The sequence below is a fragment of the Cyprinodon tularosa genome, unplaced genomic scaffold (genome assembly GCF_016077235.1).
Source record: "Cyprinodon tularosa strain WSP-4 unplaced genomic scaffold, ASM1607723v1 ctg283, whole genome shotgun sequence".
NCBI classification, from domain to species: Eukaryota; Metazoa; Chordata; class Actinopteri; order Cyprinodontiformes; family Cyprinodontidae; genus Cyprinodon; species Cyprinodon tularosa.
Window position 1 is genome coordinate 821,279 of NW_024038989.1, and position 21,041 is coordinate 842,319.

Below are 21,041 nucleotides of genomic sequence, written 5' to 3' on the forward strand. Positions count from 1 at the left end.
TCTATCGTGGGATAAATCATAAATGTACAATTGTAGCATTTAAAATGGATAAAGGGTGCTGGAGGAAAGATTCCCGGTTATTTTTAGATTGGGGTTTGCAGCAACTAACTTCAGATAATAAATCTTTCAGGCTCAGAAAGGTGAAGGAGTGCTGCTTGTAATAACCTTTGCTCCACAGTCAACCAAGGCCAACTTGGGAACATTTAATATGACGGGTAAAAACAGAGGCAAGTACCTAATGTACATGTTGCCAATAGCTTCCCAGATGAAGCAGCAGGTAACTAAATGCTGTTATATCTAAGATATACAAGTAATACAGCAATAAAACAGAGATTATACTCAGTTACAGCAGTAATATTTAAATCATAGTGATATAAATCACTGCTATGAACCAGGAAATCAGATGCATATTTTATGTAATATCCTACAAGTGCTCAATTCTTATCTCAGCAAAGCACAAACTCATAATTAGCACTCCTGTAAGACTCTAAGGGATGTCCAAAGTCCTCACCCTTCTTCCTTGTTCAGTCACCTTTCCAGCTGTCAGTCCATTCACTAAAATGTAGTCATCTCCAGGAACATTTGCTGTTGGTAAGTTATTATTTATATCATATATTTTTTGATAGTTACGTGAGACATTTCTCCATGTATATACGTGTACTCTGTATGCAAAAAAAAATGCCCGAGTGGCGTTTATTATAGTTCTTTCCTGTAAAAAAAAAAGAAGATTGTTTAACTGTAAACATTATTCTGTGAGTATTTATAAATATTTTGGTTATCATTTCAAGCAACTTTTTTCAGTGATGTGTAGATTTGTGATGATTATAAATATTCTCTTGTAGCAAACACTGTGTTCAGTGAGAAAATGACAACTTGATTGATTAAGACATGAATACAAGTACTACATAATTTTAAAGTTGTCACTTTGTGTTTTCCCCAATTTTAGTGAACATCTAAAGTTATAGATTGGTTATAATTTTTATTTTTTTTACTTTCCAGGTCAAAAAGGCTTTTAAATGGAATCTTCTTCCTTTAAATGTTTATTCTTGAAGAAATAAAGCAACTAACATGAAGGTATCTGAAAAAATATGTTGTATAGATTTTACAATTACATTGGTTTTGTTCCTACTAAAATATGGAATACATTAGATGCTCTATTGTTAATTGTTACCTGACTCTTTTCTTTGGGGGACTAGGGGCCTTATACTGTAGTGGAAAAAGAAAGACAGCCACAGCATAGATATAAAAGATTAAGATTCGACCCATGTCTAGTTTAAAAAGAGGGTTTGGCACTGGTCAGGGGTTTTCACAGAGGGAAGAAAGCACTTTAGACTACAAAGTACCACCATCCTAAAGACAAAATGTTTTCAATATTTTAAATCAATCTAGCCCAATACCCTACAACTCTGTAGTATTGAATACATCGGTCAAGGTATAATTATTACAAAGGAAGAGTATCTAAGATTTTGATGCAGATTTAAATGTTTCAGCTTAATTTTTTTTCCCTCTGATTTTTTTTCTTTTCAAGTTATAGTTGACCCTATGATTGTAAACCAGCATTAACTTTAATGGCTCAGCGGTTGTTCCGTTCAAAGGTGGAAGGCAGTAACTCTCACCATAGCGTTCACTGAACATGGAGGACATTGAAAAGTAAGAGTGAAACTTTTTTTACTTTTGGTTTATACAGAGAGTGATGCTATTAAAATTTAGCTTTTGGTTGTTTGTTTAGATTACTGGCTTTCTGTTCATTCCAACAAATGTTTTAGTACAGCTGTCAAAAAGTCGGTTCTCAAAGCCTATCCGGAAAATACTTTTGAAATTCTTCTGTCCTTGGGTATAAAAGTTATACTGAATCCGTTGACAAGAGCTCACATGTATGCCTAGATGCTCTCTGTATCAGTTTTTTCTCTCATTGTAGATACTTTGATATACCTGACTGAGTGACTTTTACCTCAACAGTACTTTGACAAGCTTATTTTTCCCTCCACATCAGTACAATACAATCAGAGGTTTCATTTCACTCAAACGTTCAACTTAAGTCAGAAACATAAAAAGCTGTGAATAACCTGCTTAAGGTATCGTGTTTGTGTATATAAATGTTAGTCAAACATGATTTCACTGACTCTTAACAGGGGGACTGTGAGGAATCTTGTGGCTACATTCCTTGACAAAGAGCACACAGGAAAGTCTGCAGGCTTTAAGGAGAAAGATAAAAAGTAAGAGGGACTTCCACCTTTCAAATCCCAGTACTAATAAAATGAAATGCCAAAGTTTCCGAAAAGCAAACACAATCTACTATAAAGCAATGAGAATAAGAAGTTTGTTGCAAGCTTTATTATTTTTTATTATTATTTTTTCCTTAAAGCTATTAAACTAAACAAACTAAAACAAATTTTCAGGCTGAGAACATCAAAATCCTGTGAATGTTTGAGTGAAAGGGCTCAGCGCTCCACTGAACTCCCTTTGAAGGGTAAACGGTAAGATCATATCAATAATATACATCTTATTTTTTAGGTTTTTGATTTTCCTTTCTTCGATAATGGATTGGCTCTTTTCCTTAATGTAGTTTTGTGTTACTTCTTCTGTTTGTACAAGGTTCTAATGCTGTGGCATTTCTAGAGCTGGTATTTTTTTCATTGGTCATTCATTAGAAACACATACAGTACATATGTCTAAGGAAAACAGCTGGGGGTTAGCTTAGATTAGCACACAGATTGCTAACATTTTAAATTCAGTTTATTTATATAGTGCCCATTCACAACACATCATGTTAAGGCACTTTATAGGAAAACATAGCTGAGAATCATCAGCATAACAATGGAAATTAATCCCATGCTACCTAATAATTATACCCATTGGGAGCATATATATATATATATATATATATATATATATATATATATATATATATATATATATATATATATATATATATATATATATATATATTAAAGAGAATTGTTTCCAGCACTGATCGCTGCGGTATTCCATCCGGTAACCCTGGAGGATTTATGAATAATGTGCACAAACTAAAATCTGTCAGATAAATAACATTTAAACCAGCCTAGCACTTTTCCTTATAAACATTTTATATTTCATTTCTTCACTAGAAAACCTAAATTCATAACATAAATGGAATGGAATATAGAAGCAAATAGAATACATATGCTTTTAAAAAAGCATTCTGAGTATACCATTTTGATAACTTCACAATATTTCTATTTTATGATATGGTATTTGTCTGTTATAATTTTTCAGAAGCAAAATTATAAGAAGTATAGCTGATATATTATTCCAAATTTCTTTACATGTCAACATTTTAAAGGTTGTAGCAATTGCTCATTAAATCAAAAACCTTAGTCACATGTTTTGGCTTTCGTAGAAGCTTGAGATATTTTTGTTTTGTTTTGTTATTTTTCTAAATAATCTTAGATTAATCTTGTTTGATGAGTCTTAGGATATGTGCTGTGTACAAGCTTGACACGTTTGTTTTGTTATGTTTTCAGATCAGAGATACCAGACTTTGACAATGAGACTCAATCACACTGGTCTAAGCATATTCCTTTTCCAAACAAAATGTGAGTTATGCCTGTAAATCTAGTACACTATTTCCCTCCTTTGCTATTTTAGTTCTCAAGTCTTATACTACAAGTAATGGTGAGAAAAAAGTAGATCACACTGAATTTCTGTGGGTTATAGATTTCAAACATATCTTGCATTTAGAAATATAGCTTGTATCTATGTATTGTATACTATTTTCTATTTCTATCCTTAGTTAAAGGGATTTCATATGAAGAAACTAGTGTCAGAGGGCAGTGGATATTTGAAGGCCAAGTCTATTATAGGATATTATATTATATATATTATATATATATATATTATATTATATTATAAGTCTTTTATAGGAGCACAGTAAATTAGGTGTGCAGTCCACACATTCAGAGAAATACACAAAAACAACTATTGGCACTGATAGTTTAGGAACTTTTTTTGTTGCTTTTAAAACAACCATATACGGTATTCATTATTGTTGTTGAAGGATGATTGAGTAAAACCAAAATTAGTTCTAAAACATTTAGGCTACAGTTTCTACATTTTTTTTGTTAAAATTCTTCTCTTAATCTTTCATAATTTTGGATTCATCTTTGTTCACTAAACCTTAGAATCAGTGCTATTTTCAAGTTTTACAGGTTTTATCCTGTAGACATCAAAGTCTGATTGTTTTTGAAATGTGATATTTTCAGCTCAGGAAAGTCAGACCTGGACTATTCTCTGGATGAGACTCAATCAGATTGCTCAAAAGATATTCCTGTAAATTTTTCAAACAAGAAGTGAGTAAGACCTTTAAGCTCACCTAGTTTGAAACAATTATTTTATTCGGCCTTGATATTTGATTTCATGCTTCATATGTTTATTTATTTATTTTTTTTATAAAAATCAATGACTGACACAATCTTTGTTGAATATTTTGCTCACAGAAAAGATTTAAGAACCTTTTGTTGACTCAATAACTTATGGATTAAAACTGTGGGAAAATAACAATTTGCTGTATTTGTGAAAGGGACTCCAGACAGAAGAAACTGGTGTCAGAGGCCATTGGATCTTTGACAGCCAAGTATGAACTCTCTAAAAAGCATCCTGCAGCCTTCAAGGGAGCACGGTAAATGAAGAGTGCAGTCCACACATTCATAAAGATATTTAGAATACGCAAAAACAACTATTGGCACTCAACTAATCACTCATATTTTAAAAACTTTTTTGTTGGTTTTTAAAACAAGTTTGAAATGGAAATGACCTCTTTTTTTATGCCTTCTGCTAAGCAAGTCTGTTGTCTTTATTTTTTAATGGTCAGTCTACAGTATGCATGTGGTTTTCTCTACCTTCTTCAAAGAGATTAAAGGGTTTTTTCTTAACTTTTTCTGCTTTATTTTATGCCCAGACCATTTCACCCAAAGTTCTTTCTACTTCTCTGCCTGCTGCTAATGTTTTACCTGTGTTAATTCCTCCCAAACAAGCATTAGATATATTATTCATTAAGAATAATATTTTAAAAACTAATATTTCTTAACTAGAGGCACCAGCAAAACTACTCAGTATGTGGTGTGACTACGACTGGCATCATGCAGTTCAAGGAGTTTGCTTCACATTGAGTTGTTTAGATTGTTGATTGTAAATCCACTTCTCTTCAATAGCTGTGCAAAGTTTTTGGATGTGAACGGAAACTTTGATTGCTGCCCTCCCCTCTACAGCAGTAGCCATTTTAAATTTCTTCACTTTCCTTGATGGGCCCTTGGCTGGTCCTCTACAATTCATTTTTAAACATCAATATTTGCACTAAAATATTCTTTCTGTCATGATTTGTTGACATTTAGATCTAAAGTGAAGCATCCTCTTCTGGTCAGACCCTGTAATTCAGTGAAAGGATGGAGTCAGAGTACAAAAATGCAACAGGGGGTCCCTCCAGTGGCTGGAATTTGGAGGGGATTTTGCTGGGAGTTGAAGGGAAGTGGGTTTGACTGGGAAGGGCCATTTTAAATGACTGTATTAAAGCAACTTATAATGTATTCATTCTTGTTGATAAAGGATGCTTGAGTAAAATCAAAATTAGTTTTAAAAACATTTAGGTTACAGTTTATTCAGTTTTTTTATTACAATTTATCTTTTATTCTATCATTAATTTTGATTAATCTTTGTTAACTAAACATTAGAATCAGTGCTCTTTTGAAGTTTTACAGGTTTTATGTTGTAGACATTAAAGTTTGATTTTTTTTTAATGTAATGTTTTCAGATCAGGAAAGCCAGACCTGGACTATTCTCTGGATGGGACTCAATCAGACTCCTCAAAAGATATTCCTGTAAATTTTTCAAGCAAAAAGTGAGTAAGATCTTTAAAGGTGCAGTAGGAGATTTTTTCTGACCCATTTTTTTCCATGTGGGTTGAAGATCTCCCCACAACAGCGTAGCAAGCAGTGAAATAGAAGGTCTGGAAGTGAAACTAAAATAAATGGTCCCCGCTAAAGTGTGAAATCAATGAGTAACCCCCACCAATCATAAAACATGGTGTGTTGTATACTATTGGTTCCTGACATGTCAATCGTGGTCTGCTTGTCCTTCCCCCCTGTGCGCACACCCTTACACATTAACCAATTGACCCCAAATGCTCGAGCAGGACGCCATGGCTAGAAGCTAGCCACTGTTATGTTACGTCCACACATAAAGTAGCAAGAGCAGCAAAAATGCGTGTGCTGCTTCATTTTTGATTTGTGTACAAGTTTAGTTCTGATGGGCTGCTGAAGCATCTCTGCTCCTCTGGCTGCACGGTGGAAAAAATGGGTCTGATGCGTGTTGGGCGGAGCTTCCCTATCCTTTCTTTGCCTGTAACAATGGCAGCTATATTTGCTGTGATCAATTGGTAAAAAGTAGTTTAAATCTATTTTGAAGTGACAAAGTCCACCTGAAAGCATCGTCAGTGCAGTCAGTTCATCCAGATTTACATCCTGCCTTCAAATATTGTTTCTGTTTGAGGCGCTCAGAGCGTGCGGTCTGAGCGAACATGTTTTATCGGCAGATTTTGGCATTTTAAGTTAATTTAGACGTTAATAATCTGTATCAGAGGAGTGATCATAGTGCTCTGCGTCAGCAGTACTGTGTCTGTCTCCCTGCCAACTCTGACATCAGCAACGCGCTGCTTCAGCTGCTCAGATGCGCTGCTCCTGCTGCTTTAGACGTGCTGCAGGATCTTTTGGTATGCCATGATGAGCGTCAACCATTGACTTTGCATGTAAACAAGCTGCTTTTTCTGCCTCTGCTGCTATAAGTGTGAACGTAGCATTATGTTGTTTTTAGCTCGTGTCACGAGCACCCGGTCTCGGCTTGTTTCGCTCTCGATCTCTGAAACATTTGAACACCTCGACAGACAGCATGCACGTTCATATGTTTTGAAGGCGTGGTTTCGAGGGATGTTCTGAAGGGAGAGGCATGGTGGTGTATGTTCAAACATATGGCTTGCTAGAACTGTTTTTCCAAGATCTCCTACGGCACCTTTAATCACACAATTCTTTTATTCGGCCTTGATATTTGATTTCATGCTTCATATGCTTTTTTTTTATAAAATCAATGACTGATACAATCTTTGTTGAATATTTTCAACACAAAAATATTTAAGAATCTAATGTTGACTCGGCCGTTTATGGATTAAAACTGTCCGAAAAAAAACAGTGTCCTGTATTTGTGAAAGGGATTTCAGACAGAAGTAACTGGTGTCAAAGGCCATTGGATCTTTGACAGCCAAGCCTGAACAATCTCTTGAGCATCATTTAGCTTTTATAGGAACACAGTAAATTAAAAGTTCAGTTCCCACATTAATACGTAAAGATATTCAGCGAAATACACACAAAAAAAACTATTGGCACTCATGTTTCAGGAACTTTTTTGTTGCTTTTTAAAACTACCTTATTCTGTATCCATTGTTGTTGATGAAGGATGCTTGAGTAAAATCAAAATTAGTTCAAAAACAGGCTACTGTTTATTCAGAGTTTTGTTAAAATTCTTCTTTCTCTTCTTCAGTAATTTTGGATTAATCTTTGTTTACCAAACTTTAGAATCAGTGCTGTTTTTGTACAGGTTTTATTTTGTAGACATTAGAGTTTGATTGTGTTTGAAATGTAATGTTTTCAGATCAGGAAAGCCGGACCTGGACTATTCTCTGGATGAGACTCAATCAGACTGCTCAAAAGATATTCCTGTAAATTTTTCAAACAAGAAGTAAGACCTTTAACCTCTCCTACTTTCACTCCCTGTTTTTATTCAGCTTTAAAATTTATTTCCATGCTTCATATTGTTTTTATAAAAATCAATGACTGATTCAATCTTTATTCAATACTTTGATCACAAAACCATTTAAGAACCTTTTGTTAATTCGATCGTTTATGGATCAAAAGTGTCAGAAAATAACAATGTGCTGTATTTGTGAAAGGGACTCCAGACAGAAGAAACTTGTGTCAGAGGCAATTGGATCTTTGACAGCCAAGTATGAACTCTCTAAAAAGCATCCTACAGCCTTCAAAAGAGGACGGTAAATGAAGAGTGCAGTCCACACATTCATAAAGATATTCATACTATTGGCACTCATATTTTAGGAACTTTTTTGTTGCCTTTTTAAACAATTTTGAAATAGAAATTCTCTTTTTTTATGCCTTCTACTTCATTTTTTATTGGTAAGTCTATGCCTGGGATTTTCTCTAACTCCTTCAAAGAGATTAAAAGGTTTTGTCTCAACTTTTTCTGCTTTATTTTATGCCCAGATCTGTTCAGCCAAAGTTTTTTCAACCTCTCTTTTATCTTCCTGTCGCTGTTTTATCTCTGTTAATTTCTTCCAAACAGTCATAAGATATTACCATGTATTATTCAATAAGGCTATAATTTCAAAAATTCTAATATTTTAACAGCTTAGAACAGAGGACCCAGTATTCAAGGCAAGGCAGACAGTGGAATAACTTCAAAAAGCATTTATTAAAATAAACAGACTGCGGATCTGCAGTAGCAGTGACAGGAAACTGTGCAGGAGCGAAAACACAGGTCAGTGACCCCGATAATCTGACGGATGGATGATTATGAACGCGTGAGTCACTAACCTGATTTAACAGTTCAGTTCAGTCCATGCCCAGAGAACAAGGTAGGATCTAACCGGTGGCTGCCAGCAAGATATGGCGGGCGCCACCCAAAGTGCCCCAGATGCTGCAGCCCCTTGTAGCAGGCAGCATAAATAGAGGCAGGAGCAGGTGGTTCAGGTGAGCAGTAATGAGATACTGGGCAGAATTAGGCAGGTAAAAAAAATGTGTGATTAAGTCAGCCTTCAGTGCTGAGATCATGACAAACATTTCTTAACAAGAGGCACCATGGAAACTAGTCAGAATTTGATGTGATTAGGACTGGCATCATGCAGTTCAAGGAGTTTCCCTCACATTAAGTTGATCAGACTGTTGGTTGCGGTTCCACTTCTCTTCAGTAGCTGTGCAAAGTTGCTGGATGTGAACTGAAGCTTTGATTATTGCCCTCGCCAATAGGTATTCTCTGGATTAACCTTAAAATGCAGACTTCTCAAATGACAGCCAATATTCTGAAAGAGTTCTATCAAAAGATTATATCAAAATAAAAAAAGACAAACCACTGTATCAGAGCGACTAACCAAACTTTTATTGAAGCAACTTATACTGTATTCATTCTTGTTGATAAAGGATGCTTGAGTAAAATCAAAATTAGTTTTAAAAACATTTAGGTTACAGTTTATTCAGTTTTTTTATTACAATTTATCTTTTATTCTATCATTAATTTTGATTAATCTTTGTTAACTAAACATTAGAATCAGTGCTCTTTTGAAATTTACATGTTTTATCCTGTAGACATTAAAGTTTGATTATTTTTTAAATGTAATGTTTTCAGATCAGGAAAGCCAGACCTGGTCTATTCCCTGGATGAGACTCAATCAGACTGCTCAAAAGATATTCCTGTTAATTTTTCAAACAAGAAGTGAGTAAGACCTTTAACCTCACATATTTTAACACTGATTTTATTTGGCTTTGATATGTGATTTCATGCTCATATGTTTTTGAAAAAAATTATGACTGATACAATCTTTGTTGTATATTCTGAACACAAAAATATTTAAGAACCTTTTGTTGACTCAGTTTTTTATGGATTAAAACTGTTACCAAATAATAATGTCCTGTATTTGTGAAAGGGACTTCAGACAGAAGGAACTGGTGTCAGAGGCCATTGGATCTTTGAGAGCCAAGTATGAACTCTCTAATGAACATCATGTAACCTTTAAAGAAGCACGGTAAATGAAAAGAACATGTATTCATTCATTTAAAGAAATAAAAAAAGAACAACCAATTTTACAATTATTGTGAAACTCGAATGCTATTTAAATTTTTTATATGATACAAAGCGTAAGAAACCCAAAGATACACATTTGATCACAAACAGGCAGTGGACAGGAAAAAAGAGACATGTTGATAAAGGATTTAAAACCAAAATACTGACAAACATTTTGAATGTATTTATTTCCCATTAGCAATGTAGACTATTTCCATGACCAAGGAAATGCCACCAAATCGACATGATTTAGTGTAGTTCTGTTTCCATGAATATGGAGCTTAAAGGGATAGTTCGGGATTTTTGACATGAATCTGTATGGCATCCCCATCACCAGTGTCATGCAATCACACTGACTTACCCCTGGCAGCATCCTGTGAGCAGAGTTCTCGTCCAGCTTTGGTCAAGCCGAAAGTAGTCCGGCAGGTTTGCTAGACCCAGCGAAATAAAACGTTTCTCTTCCCAAAACATTATGTGTTCAAAAGAGTGATATTTTTGCATCCCAAAAACATTGTAGTGGAAAAAGTCACACGTCGTTATCACTTGGTCCTATTTTCTCTCTGTTCGTATCAGTGCGCGCGACACCATGACCTGACAGCTAAGGCCTACTAACCTGACAACAGCCAGATGCATGTCTCGCTCCGCCTAGCTCCTAGCTGGGCGGAGCGAGGCATGCATCTGGCTGTTGTCAGGTTAAGGGCCTACCTGTTTGATTCGCGATTGTTTACTACTGGGGAAGATGTCTGACTACGAGAGCGACGAGGAAAACATCGACTTCCACTTAGAGCCAAAGGGATATCTTTATGAACCCGAGTACACTGACGATGAACTTCGACAAATGGAGTTAGATCGGGCAGAAAGAGAGAGGGTGGACAGAGAAGTGATGGAAGCTGAAGCCGGAGCCGCAGGAGCCTCAGCTGGAGCTGCGATATCCAGGGTGGCCGACAAATCATGGTGCACTTGTTTCAAGTGCAAATTAATGCAGACAGAGGTGGATGCTACTGTTGCCACGAGTGGGATTTAGTAATGCCCGAGATACAGAACCTTTCCATTGATGAGGATGTCGGAGTTGCAGCAGCTGCTGTCTGCATCACAAACAACAGCGACTTCCCTGCCCTCCTCAAAGTTGAGCTCGCTGTCAGAATGACGGCGCGCACTGATACGAACAGAGAGAAAATAGGACCAAGTGATAACGACGTGTGACTTTTTCCACTACAATGTTTTTGGGATGCAAAAATATCACTCTTTTGAACACATAATGTTTTGGGAAGAGAAACGTTTTATTTCGCTGGGTCTAGCAAACCTGCCGGACTACTTTCGGCTTGACCAAAGCTGGACGAGAACTCTGCTCACAGGATGCTGCCAGGGGTAAGTCAGTGTGATTGCATGACACTGGTGATGGGGATGCCATACAGATTCATGTCAAAAATCCCGAACTATCCCTTTAAGAAGACCTGACACCCATGCTCGACAAAATTAAGGCTACATTTTATTCAGTTTTTAATTACAATTTTATCTCTCACATAAATTTTGATTAATCTTTGTTGAATAAACCTCAGAATCAGTGGTGTTTTGAAGTTTTACAGGTTTTATCTGTAGACATTAAAGTTTGATTATTTTTTAAATGTAATTTTTTCAGATCAGGAAGGCCAGACCTGGTCTATTCCCTGGATGAGACTCAATCAGACTGCTCAAAAGATATTCCTGTTAATTTTTCAAACAAGAAGTGAGTAAGACCTTTAAGCTCACCTAGTTTAACACATTCATTTTATTTGGCTTGGATATTTGATTTCATGCTCATATATTTTTTGAAAATAATAATGACTGATACAATCTTTGTTGAATATTTTTAAAAACAAAAAATATTTAAGAACCTTTTGTTGACTCAGTTTTTTATGGATTAAAACTGTCACCAAATAATAATGTCCTGTATTTATGGAAGGGACTTCAGACAGAAGGAACTGGTGTCAGAGGACATTGGATCTTTGAGAGCCAAGTATGAACACTCTAATGAACATCATGTAACCTTCAAAGAAGCACGGTAAATGAAAAGAACATGTATTCATTCATTTAAAGAAATACAAACACCCAATACAACCAATTTTACAATTATTGTGAAACTCGAATGCTATTTCATTTTTTTTATATGATACAGTACAAAGCATAACAAACCCAAAGATACACATTTGATCACAAACAGGCAGTGGACAGGAAAAAAGAGACATGTTCATAAAGGAATTAAAACCAAAATATTGACAAACATTTTGAGTGTATTTATTTCCCATTAGCATTGTAGACTATTTCCATGAGCGAGAAAATGCCACAAAAAATCGACATGATTTAGTGTAGTTCTGTTTCCATGAATATGGAGCTTAAGAAGACCTGACACACATGCTCAGGACGAGCCACACAGGGCTTAGAGTTTTCAAATATTCCCACAAGAATTACAGTACATGTGCACAAGACAAGGTTCACAAATTTGTTTCTACATTATCCATAAATGAAATACAAAAAACAAGAATACAACTACAAAACCTTCACAGACCTGTGAGAAGGTCACTGCATTTGTGTGAGGAGTTCTGAGACTCTCCTCACTTGACTCAATACAAACATAATTTTTTTTTTTCGCAGGCAGTAATTTGAAACCAATCATTTATTGCCCTTGCTGTAGCCAGTCACAAAAACCTACCCTACGTGGGCAATAATTCACAGATACCCTAATCCCATGAGCATGTTCATATACGTTTGTGTATGCCCTATAAATACATTTGGGGGTTGTGTGCTATACATGTGCAAATCATGTGTTTATATTTGAGCTATACTGGGTATGTATGAATTGTCCTGCGCATGTGTTGATCTTGTCAAAATGGTCGATGAGCTAATGGGGAAATATATGTCACATCTTTCATCGCTTTGGAGAACAGTGACCTCAACAAACCAGTGTGTGGTCCCAACAGCACGATCTCCCTCCAACTGGACCCCCACAAGCCCTCCACATAATCATCTCCTGTATCCAGTCTAACACTACAGCTCAATCTGTCCCCCCAACATGAAAATTTATAACCTCCCCCCATCCCACCAAAACTTACTCCTCACCTCGTCTTTGCAGCTAACCACTACCTGAATGTTGAAATCTTCCCCACCTTCAGCTCTGTCTCCTCACCATGCAAAGAAAGATAGCAGTGCTGCAATCAGGACCTTCCAATCACTTTTTAGTGATATGCCCTTGAAAACTATACAGTGTGAAGCTCGGCCAACAACTAGAGAGATTATATCAACCAAGGCATTTAAACTAGCTTTAATTAAAATCAGACCTATGTCAGGAAAATAATTTTTTAGTCAATGACTAAACTATTCAGCAAAATATTGATTTTATGTTCCTAAGACAGACATGGCTTGGTGAAAATAATGAGATTCTGATTTTATCGGAGAATGACCCTCCAGTTACCACACCTCCCAGTTTTCTCAATCAGAACAGACTGTTTTAAAATGGAGGAGGACTCGTCACTCCTGACTTCTCAAATGACAGCAAATATTCCTGAAAGAGTTCCCAGAGATTTTAAAATAAATAAAGACAATAACCACTGTATCAGAGCGACTAACCAAACTTTTAACTGAAGCACCTTATACTGTATCCATTCTTGTTGATAAAGGATGCTTGAGTAAAATTAAAATTAGTTTTAAAAACATTTAGGTTACAGTTTATTCAGTTTTTTTATTACAATTTATCTTTTATTCTAACATTAATTTTGATTAATCTTTGTTAATTAAACATTAGAATCAGTGCTCTTTTGAAGTTTTACAGGTTTTATCCTGTAGACATTAAAGTTTGATTATTTTTTTTTATGTAATTTTTTCAGATCAGGAAGGCCAGGCCTGGTCTATTCCCTGGGTGAGACTCAGTCAGACTGCTCAAAAGATATTCCTGTTAATTTTTCAAACAAGAAGTGAGTAAGACCTTTAAGCTCACATATTTTAACACATTGATTTTATTTGGCTTTGATATTTGATTTCATGCTCATATGTTTTTTGAAAATAATAATGACTGATACAATCTTTGTTGAATATTTTGAACACAAAAATATTTAAGAACCTTTTGTTGACTCAGTTGTTTATGGATTAAAACTGTCACCAAAAATAATGTCCTGTATTTGTGAAAGGGACTTCAGACAGAAGGAACTGGTGTTAGAGGCCATTGGATCTTTGAGAGCCAAGTATGAACACTCTAATGAACATCATGTAACCTTCAAAGAAGCACGGTAAATGAAAAGTACATGTATTCATTCATTTAAAGAAATAAAAAAAGAACAACCAATTTTACAATTATTGTGAAACTCGAATGCTATTTCATATTTTTATTTGATACAAAGCAAAACAAACCCAAAGATACACATTTGATCACAAACAGGCAGTGGACAGGAAAAAAGAGACATGTTCATAAAGGAATTAAAACCAAAATACTGACAAACATTTTGAGTGTATTTATTTCCCATTAGCATTGTAGACTATTTCCATGAGCAAGGAAATGCCACCAAATCGACATGATTTAGTTATTATTTAGCAAAATATGGCTTGATGAAAATAATGAGATTCTGATTTTATTGGAGAATAAACCTCCCAGTTACCACACCTCCCAGTTTTTTTGATCAGAACAGACTTTTTTAAAATGGAGGAGGACTCGTCACTCTGTTTAATGATTCACTAAAGCATAGAAACATGATCCTGGGTAACTTTGAATCTTGAATATCTGGCTGCCCAAGTACAAGGCCCTTTCTGAGCCATGTTTGTGAATCTTTATAGGCCTCCAAGGTCAAAACAAGCTTTTTTAGAGATTTCATTGAACTTGTATCTTTGATATTTGTTGAACATGAGTACTTAATTATTCTGGTGGACTTTAATGTACCTGTTGACAACCCTGAAGACACAATTGCAAGAGAAGTGTGTGATATACAGTACTTAAACATTTTGGTTTGACTTAACATGTCAAACAGCCAACTCACAATTAAGACATATTTTGGATGAGGTCATCAGTAAAATGACCAAGAAACCATTTATAATATTTCTGTGACTGATGATGCCCGATCAGACCAATTTTATCTTTACTCTGAAACCATCTCTCCCACTGATCTAATTACAAAAAGAAATGTTGTAAGAATGTGTGTTATCATGGACAGTACAACTGATAATTCTACCCAGGCTTATCCGTCTGCTTTATCACTGTAACTCAGTAGATAAGATGGTTGATAGTTTGCATTCTAAAGTTGCACTCATCATTGATTCCATTCCTCCAGTTAAAGTGAAAGTTGCTTCTGGGAAGATGAAATCCCCATGGAGAAATGCTCCAGCAATGAGAAATGAAAAGATGGAGTGCTGAAAAGCCTGACGAAGGTGGCGAAAGAATGCACTCCAAGTCCACTATGAAATCTATAAAGAGAGACTTCACCGTCAATTTAGTCAATTTAGTCAATTTATAACTAAAATATGCAAGAAAATCTATCTACTCTGCGATTATCAACAAAACCATTCATAATGCTAATGCCTTATTTGCTACAGTCAATTAAACAAATCCTCCTATCTCTGTGGCAATGAACTCAAATTTAAAAGAAACCTGCAATGATTCTTTACTGAAAAAATACAAGGTATAAGATAAGAAAAGCAGTTTGCACATCAGTATCAAGTGCAGCAGCAAAGCTCCTCCTCCTGCTGCCTTGATGTTTTACTCACAGGTTTTATTAAGAAGTTTTTGCCTGCTTTATAGTCTGATCTGGTTCAAATAATAAATGTCAGGTATTTCCCCCTCGAGCCTTAAAAACAGCAATTATCTAACCATCGTTCAAAAGGAAAAACTTGGACAAATTGGTGCTTCAGAACTACAGGCCAATTTCAAACTTCCCCTTCATCAGTAAGATTATCAAAAAAGTTTTGTTTCAACAGTTAAATGCCTTCTTAACAATGAGACGATGCGAAGCTACTTTTCAGTCAAGTATTCATGCCAACCACAGTACAGAGACTGACCTGATTAAGGTGTTCAGTGACGTCCATCTAAATTCAGACTCTGGAAGAAACACAGTATTGGACCTCAGTGTAGCGTTTTGATACTGTCGATCACTCGATTTTATTAAAGTGTCTGGACAGGGACTTCTGTGTGTCAGTAGGCAACTTTAAATCAGAGACCAGAAAATCATGCAAGGGTTTCTCAAGGCTCCATTCCTGTGCCCCTCCAGTTTAATATCTACATGCTCCCCTTAGCTCAAATGATAGCAAAAAACCAGGTCAGTTACCATAACTATGCAGAAGACACAGCTTTACATAACAATGTCATCTAGTGACTATGAACCCATCAGAGCATTGGTAAGATGCTTAGAACAGATCAATATGTGGATGCACCATCATTTTCTACAACTGAATAAAAACAAAACTGATGTAATAATCTTCTGACCAAAGAAGGAGAGATCCAGAGTTAGTTATCAACTTCAGCTACTACAGCTAGAAACCATTGTTTATGGCTAAAATATTGGTTTCATGATGGAGTCAGACCTAAATCTTCATAGGAACATAAAGGCAGTTACTAATTCAGCCTTTAGTCACCTGAAGAACAGCATTAGGACTAAAGGTCTAATGTCCAAGCAGGATCTAGAAAACTCTTCATTGCATTTTTTTTTTACTGATTACTGCGAAAGTGTTTTAATAGGTTTGCCTAAAAAGTTAATCAAACAGCTGCAGCTGATCCAAAAGACTGCTCCCTGTGTTGTCACTAGACCTAAGAAAGTAGAGCACATCAGCCCGGTTCTTAAGTCCTTACACTGGTTCCCTGTAGCTCAAACAATAGTCCAGGACGTAAATCATTGAATGGATCAGCACCTCAATACAAAACAGATTCATGGTCAGTTTATCAACCTCCCAGACCACTGAGGTATTCTAGTTCAAGCCTACTCTGTGCACCCAGAACTAGAACCAAACATATCTCCAGCTGTTTATTGGCGAGAGGCGGGGTACACAGGTTATCAGTCCATCGCAGGGCAACACAGAGACAAACAGGACATACAACCATTCATACACACAATCACACCTAAGAGAATTTTGTGAAGCCAATTAACCTACCAGTCATGTTTTTGGACAGTGGGAGGAAGCTGGAGTACCCAGAGAGAGCCCACACATGCTCAGGGAGAACATGCAAACTACATGCACAAAGACCCCATGTATTGAACCCAGAACCTTCTTGCTGCAAGGCAGCAGTGCTACCAATTGCGCCCATTGAGCAGCCCCTAAGTCATTTGAGTAGAGAAAAAAAACAAATTTTGGTCTAATATTTGATCAATGTCATTAATAATGCTGTCTGAGACAGCATTAGCTCCCTCTCCCAGACATGTGGCAGGCTGCAGTATGATGTCTCTTATTTTCTTTTTCCTCCTCCTCATTTTCTTAAAGACAACATATATTTTCATACCAGATTTATGCATGACAACCTATGTATGATGATCAACTCAGATAAAGACTATAAAAATATTTCCCTTTGTACAATATTTCACCTAAAATCAACATAGCTTGCTTGTCTTCTCTTCGAAATTGGAATCTTGTTGGAGCAACTTCAATTTTTTCTCCTTTGATGATGAAAAAGTTACACTTTACTTAATATTTTCAGATCTGTGAAACCAGATGTTGACTATTCTCAATATGAGACAGAGTCAGAGTTGTCAAGGGAGAACCCTCTTTATTTTTCAAACAAAATGTAAGCAAAAACTTTATTTTATAAAATTCTTTATTTCAATACCCTGGTTTTTAGTAATTATTTTGGCTGAACAGTTTTATATTGTCTTTGTGCGATGCAGAGAAATATCACGAGGCATCCCGAAACACTGGGGAAAAAGTGGAATTGTATCACATAACACTGATCCTTCCAGGTATGTTTAAAGTATAAGGTTTATATTTATTTCTGATCAACTCAGGTACAATTACTCTTTGTAAAAAAGTGCTCTAAACTATGTATTTTGGCTTCTAGATTTCAAGTACCTAATCTTCCATCTGCTGTATATCATCAAAAAACTGCTAACATAGCCCATCATGATACTACTTTCCAAAGGTAAAATACTTTAAATGAACAAACTTATAAAACGCTATCATCATCAAAAAATGTCATCTATTATCTGATTGTGTGAAGTATTTTTCCAATATCTGATATGTGTTTACTCATTACAAAAAACACAATTTAGACAAAATCTTGGGCATATAAAATCTGGTCAAAAGAGTACATAATAGAGAAAAATATTTTACCAGCAAGTTGAATTGTGCTGTTAAAAGGGCAATTTGCAAAAGTCAGCAATTTAAGAACAAATTGAAAGTTGATGAGCATGCATTTCAATGATCTACATGTTCAAATAGATGATATAATATGTGGGGAAAAAAATCATAATAAATGAAAATGTAAACATCTATCAACCGTGTGTTTATAGCTTAATCTTGTATAATCTAAATGGAAAATAAAACAATAAAGGACTAATACATGCTTTTCCTGTTTTTGTGCCATCAGTCCGAAATTGGACTATCCAGAGATAGTTGAGTCCATATCTTCTTCTGAGACCTCGGAATATTCATCGCTTATATCTAAGGATTCCTATGATGGGTAAACGTTCTCTCTTAAAATTCAGGGCAAAATCATGTTGATGATGTTAAACTGAAAGATTGAAAATTTCAATCCTTTTTATATCCTTTAAAATTGTATTGTTTCGTGTAATTTCTAAGTTGTTTGAGATATTGTCATTTTGAAATCTCTAAATGATTACATGCTATGATTAATATGATAAATCATAAAATAAAATAATAAATGATTAAAAAAAGAAAAAACACAGGTTGTGCTGCTAGCACAATAATAGCATGTAACCTATGGATAAATGACCGGTGTGATGTTTTCTTCTTTGGACTGTTGAAATCTATGCTACATGTAGAACCTACTGGCATATTTCTGTACTCTGACATGTTCTTAATGTTAAAAATGCTCCCTATAACTGATGACGGCGCTTTATCTGTTCTGAATGTCATAAAAGGCCTTTTTCAGATCTTGTATAGTCTATACTATATACTTTTTTGTATTAGCTTAGAAGAAATCATTTCTTGGATGTTTATAATAGACAAATATATTCTTAATATATTTTTGTTTTATAACTTTGTAAATAATTGTTCCTCAATTTCTCTTATTAGTAAAGATGGGGTGATTTGTGACCTGTGCCAAGAAAATGCTGCTGTGAGGATCTGCCTGACATGCAACGACTTGTTCTGCGAGCCTGATGCCCTTCAACATACTGTAGCAAAGATATGCAAAAACACATTCTGAAAGACATCGGCAATGAGGCCCATGGAAGATGCTGCCAGCATCAGAAATCTAAAGATTTTTATTGCAGAACTGATCAGATGCATATTTGCAGCATTTGTGTGGAGGGATACCACAAGAAACATGACATACTTTCACCAAGGACCATGCGTCAGGTAAGCCTGAGATAATAACTGTGAGAATGTTGTGAAGTGTGCTTAATGAAAAATATTTTCTTACAGGTGGATGTTGGTGAGGACTCTGGGCAGCATGACTCAGGTTAATAACTATCTTTTGTTTGGCATTTTACCAATCACAGTTTAAATAAAAAAATAGCTTTGAATATAGTCAAATATAGCCGATTTAATTAATACCAAACACTATAATTAAGATAAAAGGAAATAATGGTCCTTGATGTAATATTGTTACTTCAATGTTATTGTTGGTTTAATAAATATGATTTTATTACTTGTTTGGTTATTTTACTGTGACTGACCTTTATCCCGACCTATGAAACACCTGCTATTAAATCACGTCATACTTTCAAATCTGACTTCTGATTAAAAGAAGATACTGTGTGCTGTTGGTGATAATGGAATTACTGCTTTCATGGAATTAACACATTCACAAGTCTATTTAATTAGTGCCACAAAATGCACACAATTTTCATACTTTAGATCGAACACTGAAAACAAAATCCTAAAATGTTTTACAAACACTGGTCTGTAGATGGATGCACAGTTTTGTTTCAAACTGGTTTCTTTTTCGACAATCTTGTTTTATAATATAAGAATTCACAGTGTATAGTTGTGTAGCGTTACATCTATTTTATTATTTTTTTTTTTGTTGGTCAGCAGTGCCCCCTCCTGGTAACATCCAGTTCCTGAAAGTTGGAACAAACTCTGTGGTGTTGACTTGGGGATTCCCGAAGGAGCTGAAAGGAACTGAGAAGTTCAGAGTTAAATGGAGCTCATTAACAGAAGCAGTAGGTTCCTTAGTCATCAAAGATTTGAATACAGTGGAAATAAATGATCTTCAACTTGGAGAGCGGTATTTCTTCAGTGTGGCCACAGAGGATGAGGATGGCAATTTAAGCAGATGGGTAAAAGAAAGTGTTGTGACAGGTAAAAATACAGAAGCCAAATCTATTTTCATTGGGTTCATTTTTAAGTTCCAATAATGATTGTTTTAACACATTTTTTGCAGCTGTGCCACCTCCCCGACATCTGTTTAAAGATCATTCAGAGTCCACAACCCTGTCTTTAACTTGGACCCAAGGAGAAAACATGGAGGGAATCCCACATCAATTCCTGATTACTGTCAAAAGTCCAGCTAAAAAACCTTTTGTCATTTGCACAAAAAGCTGCCAAAAGACTTTATCTGACTTAGAACCAGACACGGAGTACAGCATATCAGTCTGCACACTGCTGAATTTATATTATCTTTAGCATTTAGACACAGTCCTGAGACTGCCCACTGGTCTATACATACCATTTTATATACCGTTCAATAAGTAGTAAAAGTATTCAACCCTTTAAAATACTTCTGATTTACAACAAACTTCAGTTACTGGGATTATATGCAATTGAGCAACAAAAACAAATTAAGGACGTGAATAGATAGAGGGAAATAAATGCTTTAACTTAAAACTAGGAGTGTGAAAAGTGTGCTGTGCATTCTATATTTACCACGACACAAACAATGCTGTGTAGAATTGTCTTTTTCTGTAGTTTTGATTTACGTCTACATTAACCTTGCAGCCATTCCCATCAGAAGTTTAAAATATCAGTCAAACAACAAACTAGAGCTTAAAGCTGTGATTAGCTTTTCTGTCCCTGCTGAAACATAAAAATTTCCACAA

General features: G+C 35.5%; 1 protein-coding gene across 2 annotated transcripts; it reads left to right on the forward strand.

The window, feature by feature from the left end:
• The first annotated feature begins 508 nt into the window (after positions 1–508).
• On the forward strand, positions 509–20,607 carry LOC119786943. 2 transcript variants are annotated; one of them, XR_005281257.1, is made up of 22 exons: positions 509–591; positions 1,000–1,074; positions 1,529–1,650; positions 2,133–2,216; positions 2,400–2,477; positions 3,507–3,578; positions 7,678–7,764; positions 7,976–8,074; positions 9,442–9,528; positions 9,740–9,838; positions 11,516–11,602; positions 11,819–11,917; positions 13,737–13,823; positions 14,037–14,135; positions 17,519–17,605; positions 17,706–17,777; positions 17,876–17,956; positions 18,404–18,496; positions 19,072–19,356; positions 19,423–19,459; positions 20,038–20,304; positions 20,387–20,607. XR_005281257.1 is itself a non-coding variant. In XM_038290540.1 (21 exons), the coding sequence occupies exons 3-21, from the start codon at positions 1,634–1,636 to the stop codon at positions 19,202–19,204; spliced, it is 1,647 nt and encodes a 548-aa protein (XP_038146468.1). In that variant the 5' UTR covers positions 509–591; positions 1,000–1,074; positions 1,529–1,633; the 3' UTR covers positions 19,205–19,391. The 2 variants fall into 2 exon arrangements, 1 of the variants encoding a protein (XP_038146468.1); XM_038290540.1 differs by lacking the exons at positions 19,423–19,459; positions 20,038–20,304; positions 20,387–20,607 and adding exons at positions 4,562–4,660; positions 5,789–5,875 and having other exon boundaries at positions 19,072–19,391.
• The last annotated feature ends 434 nt before the right edge of the window (positions 20,608–21,041 follow it).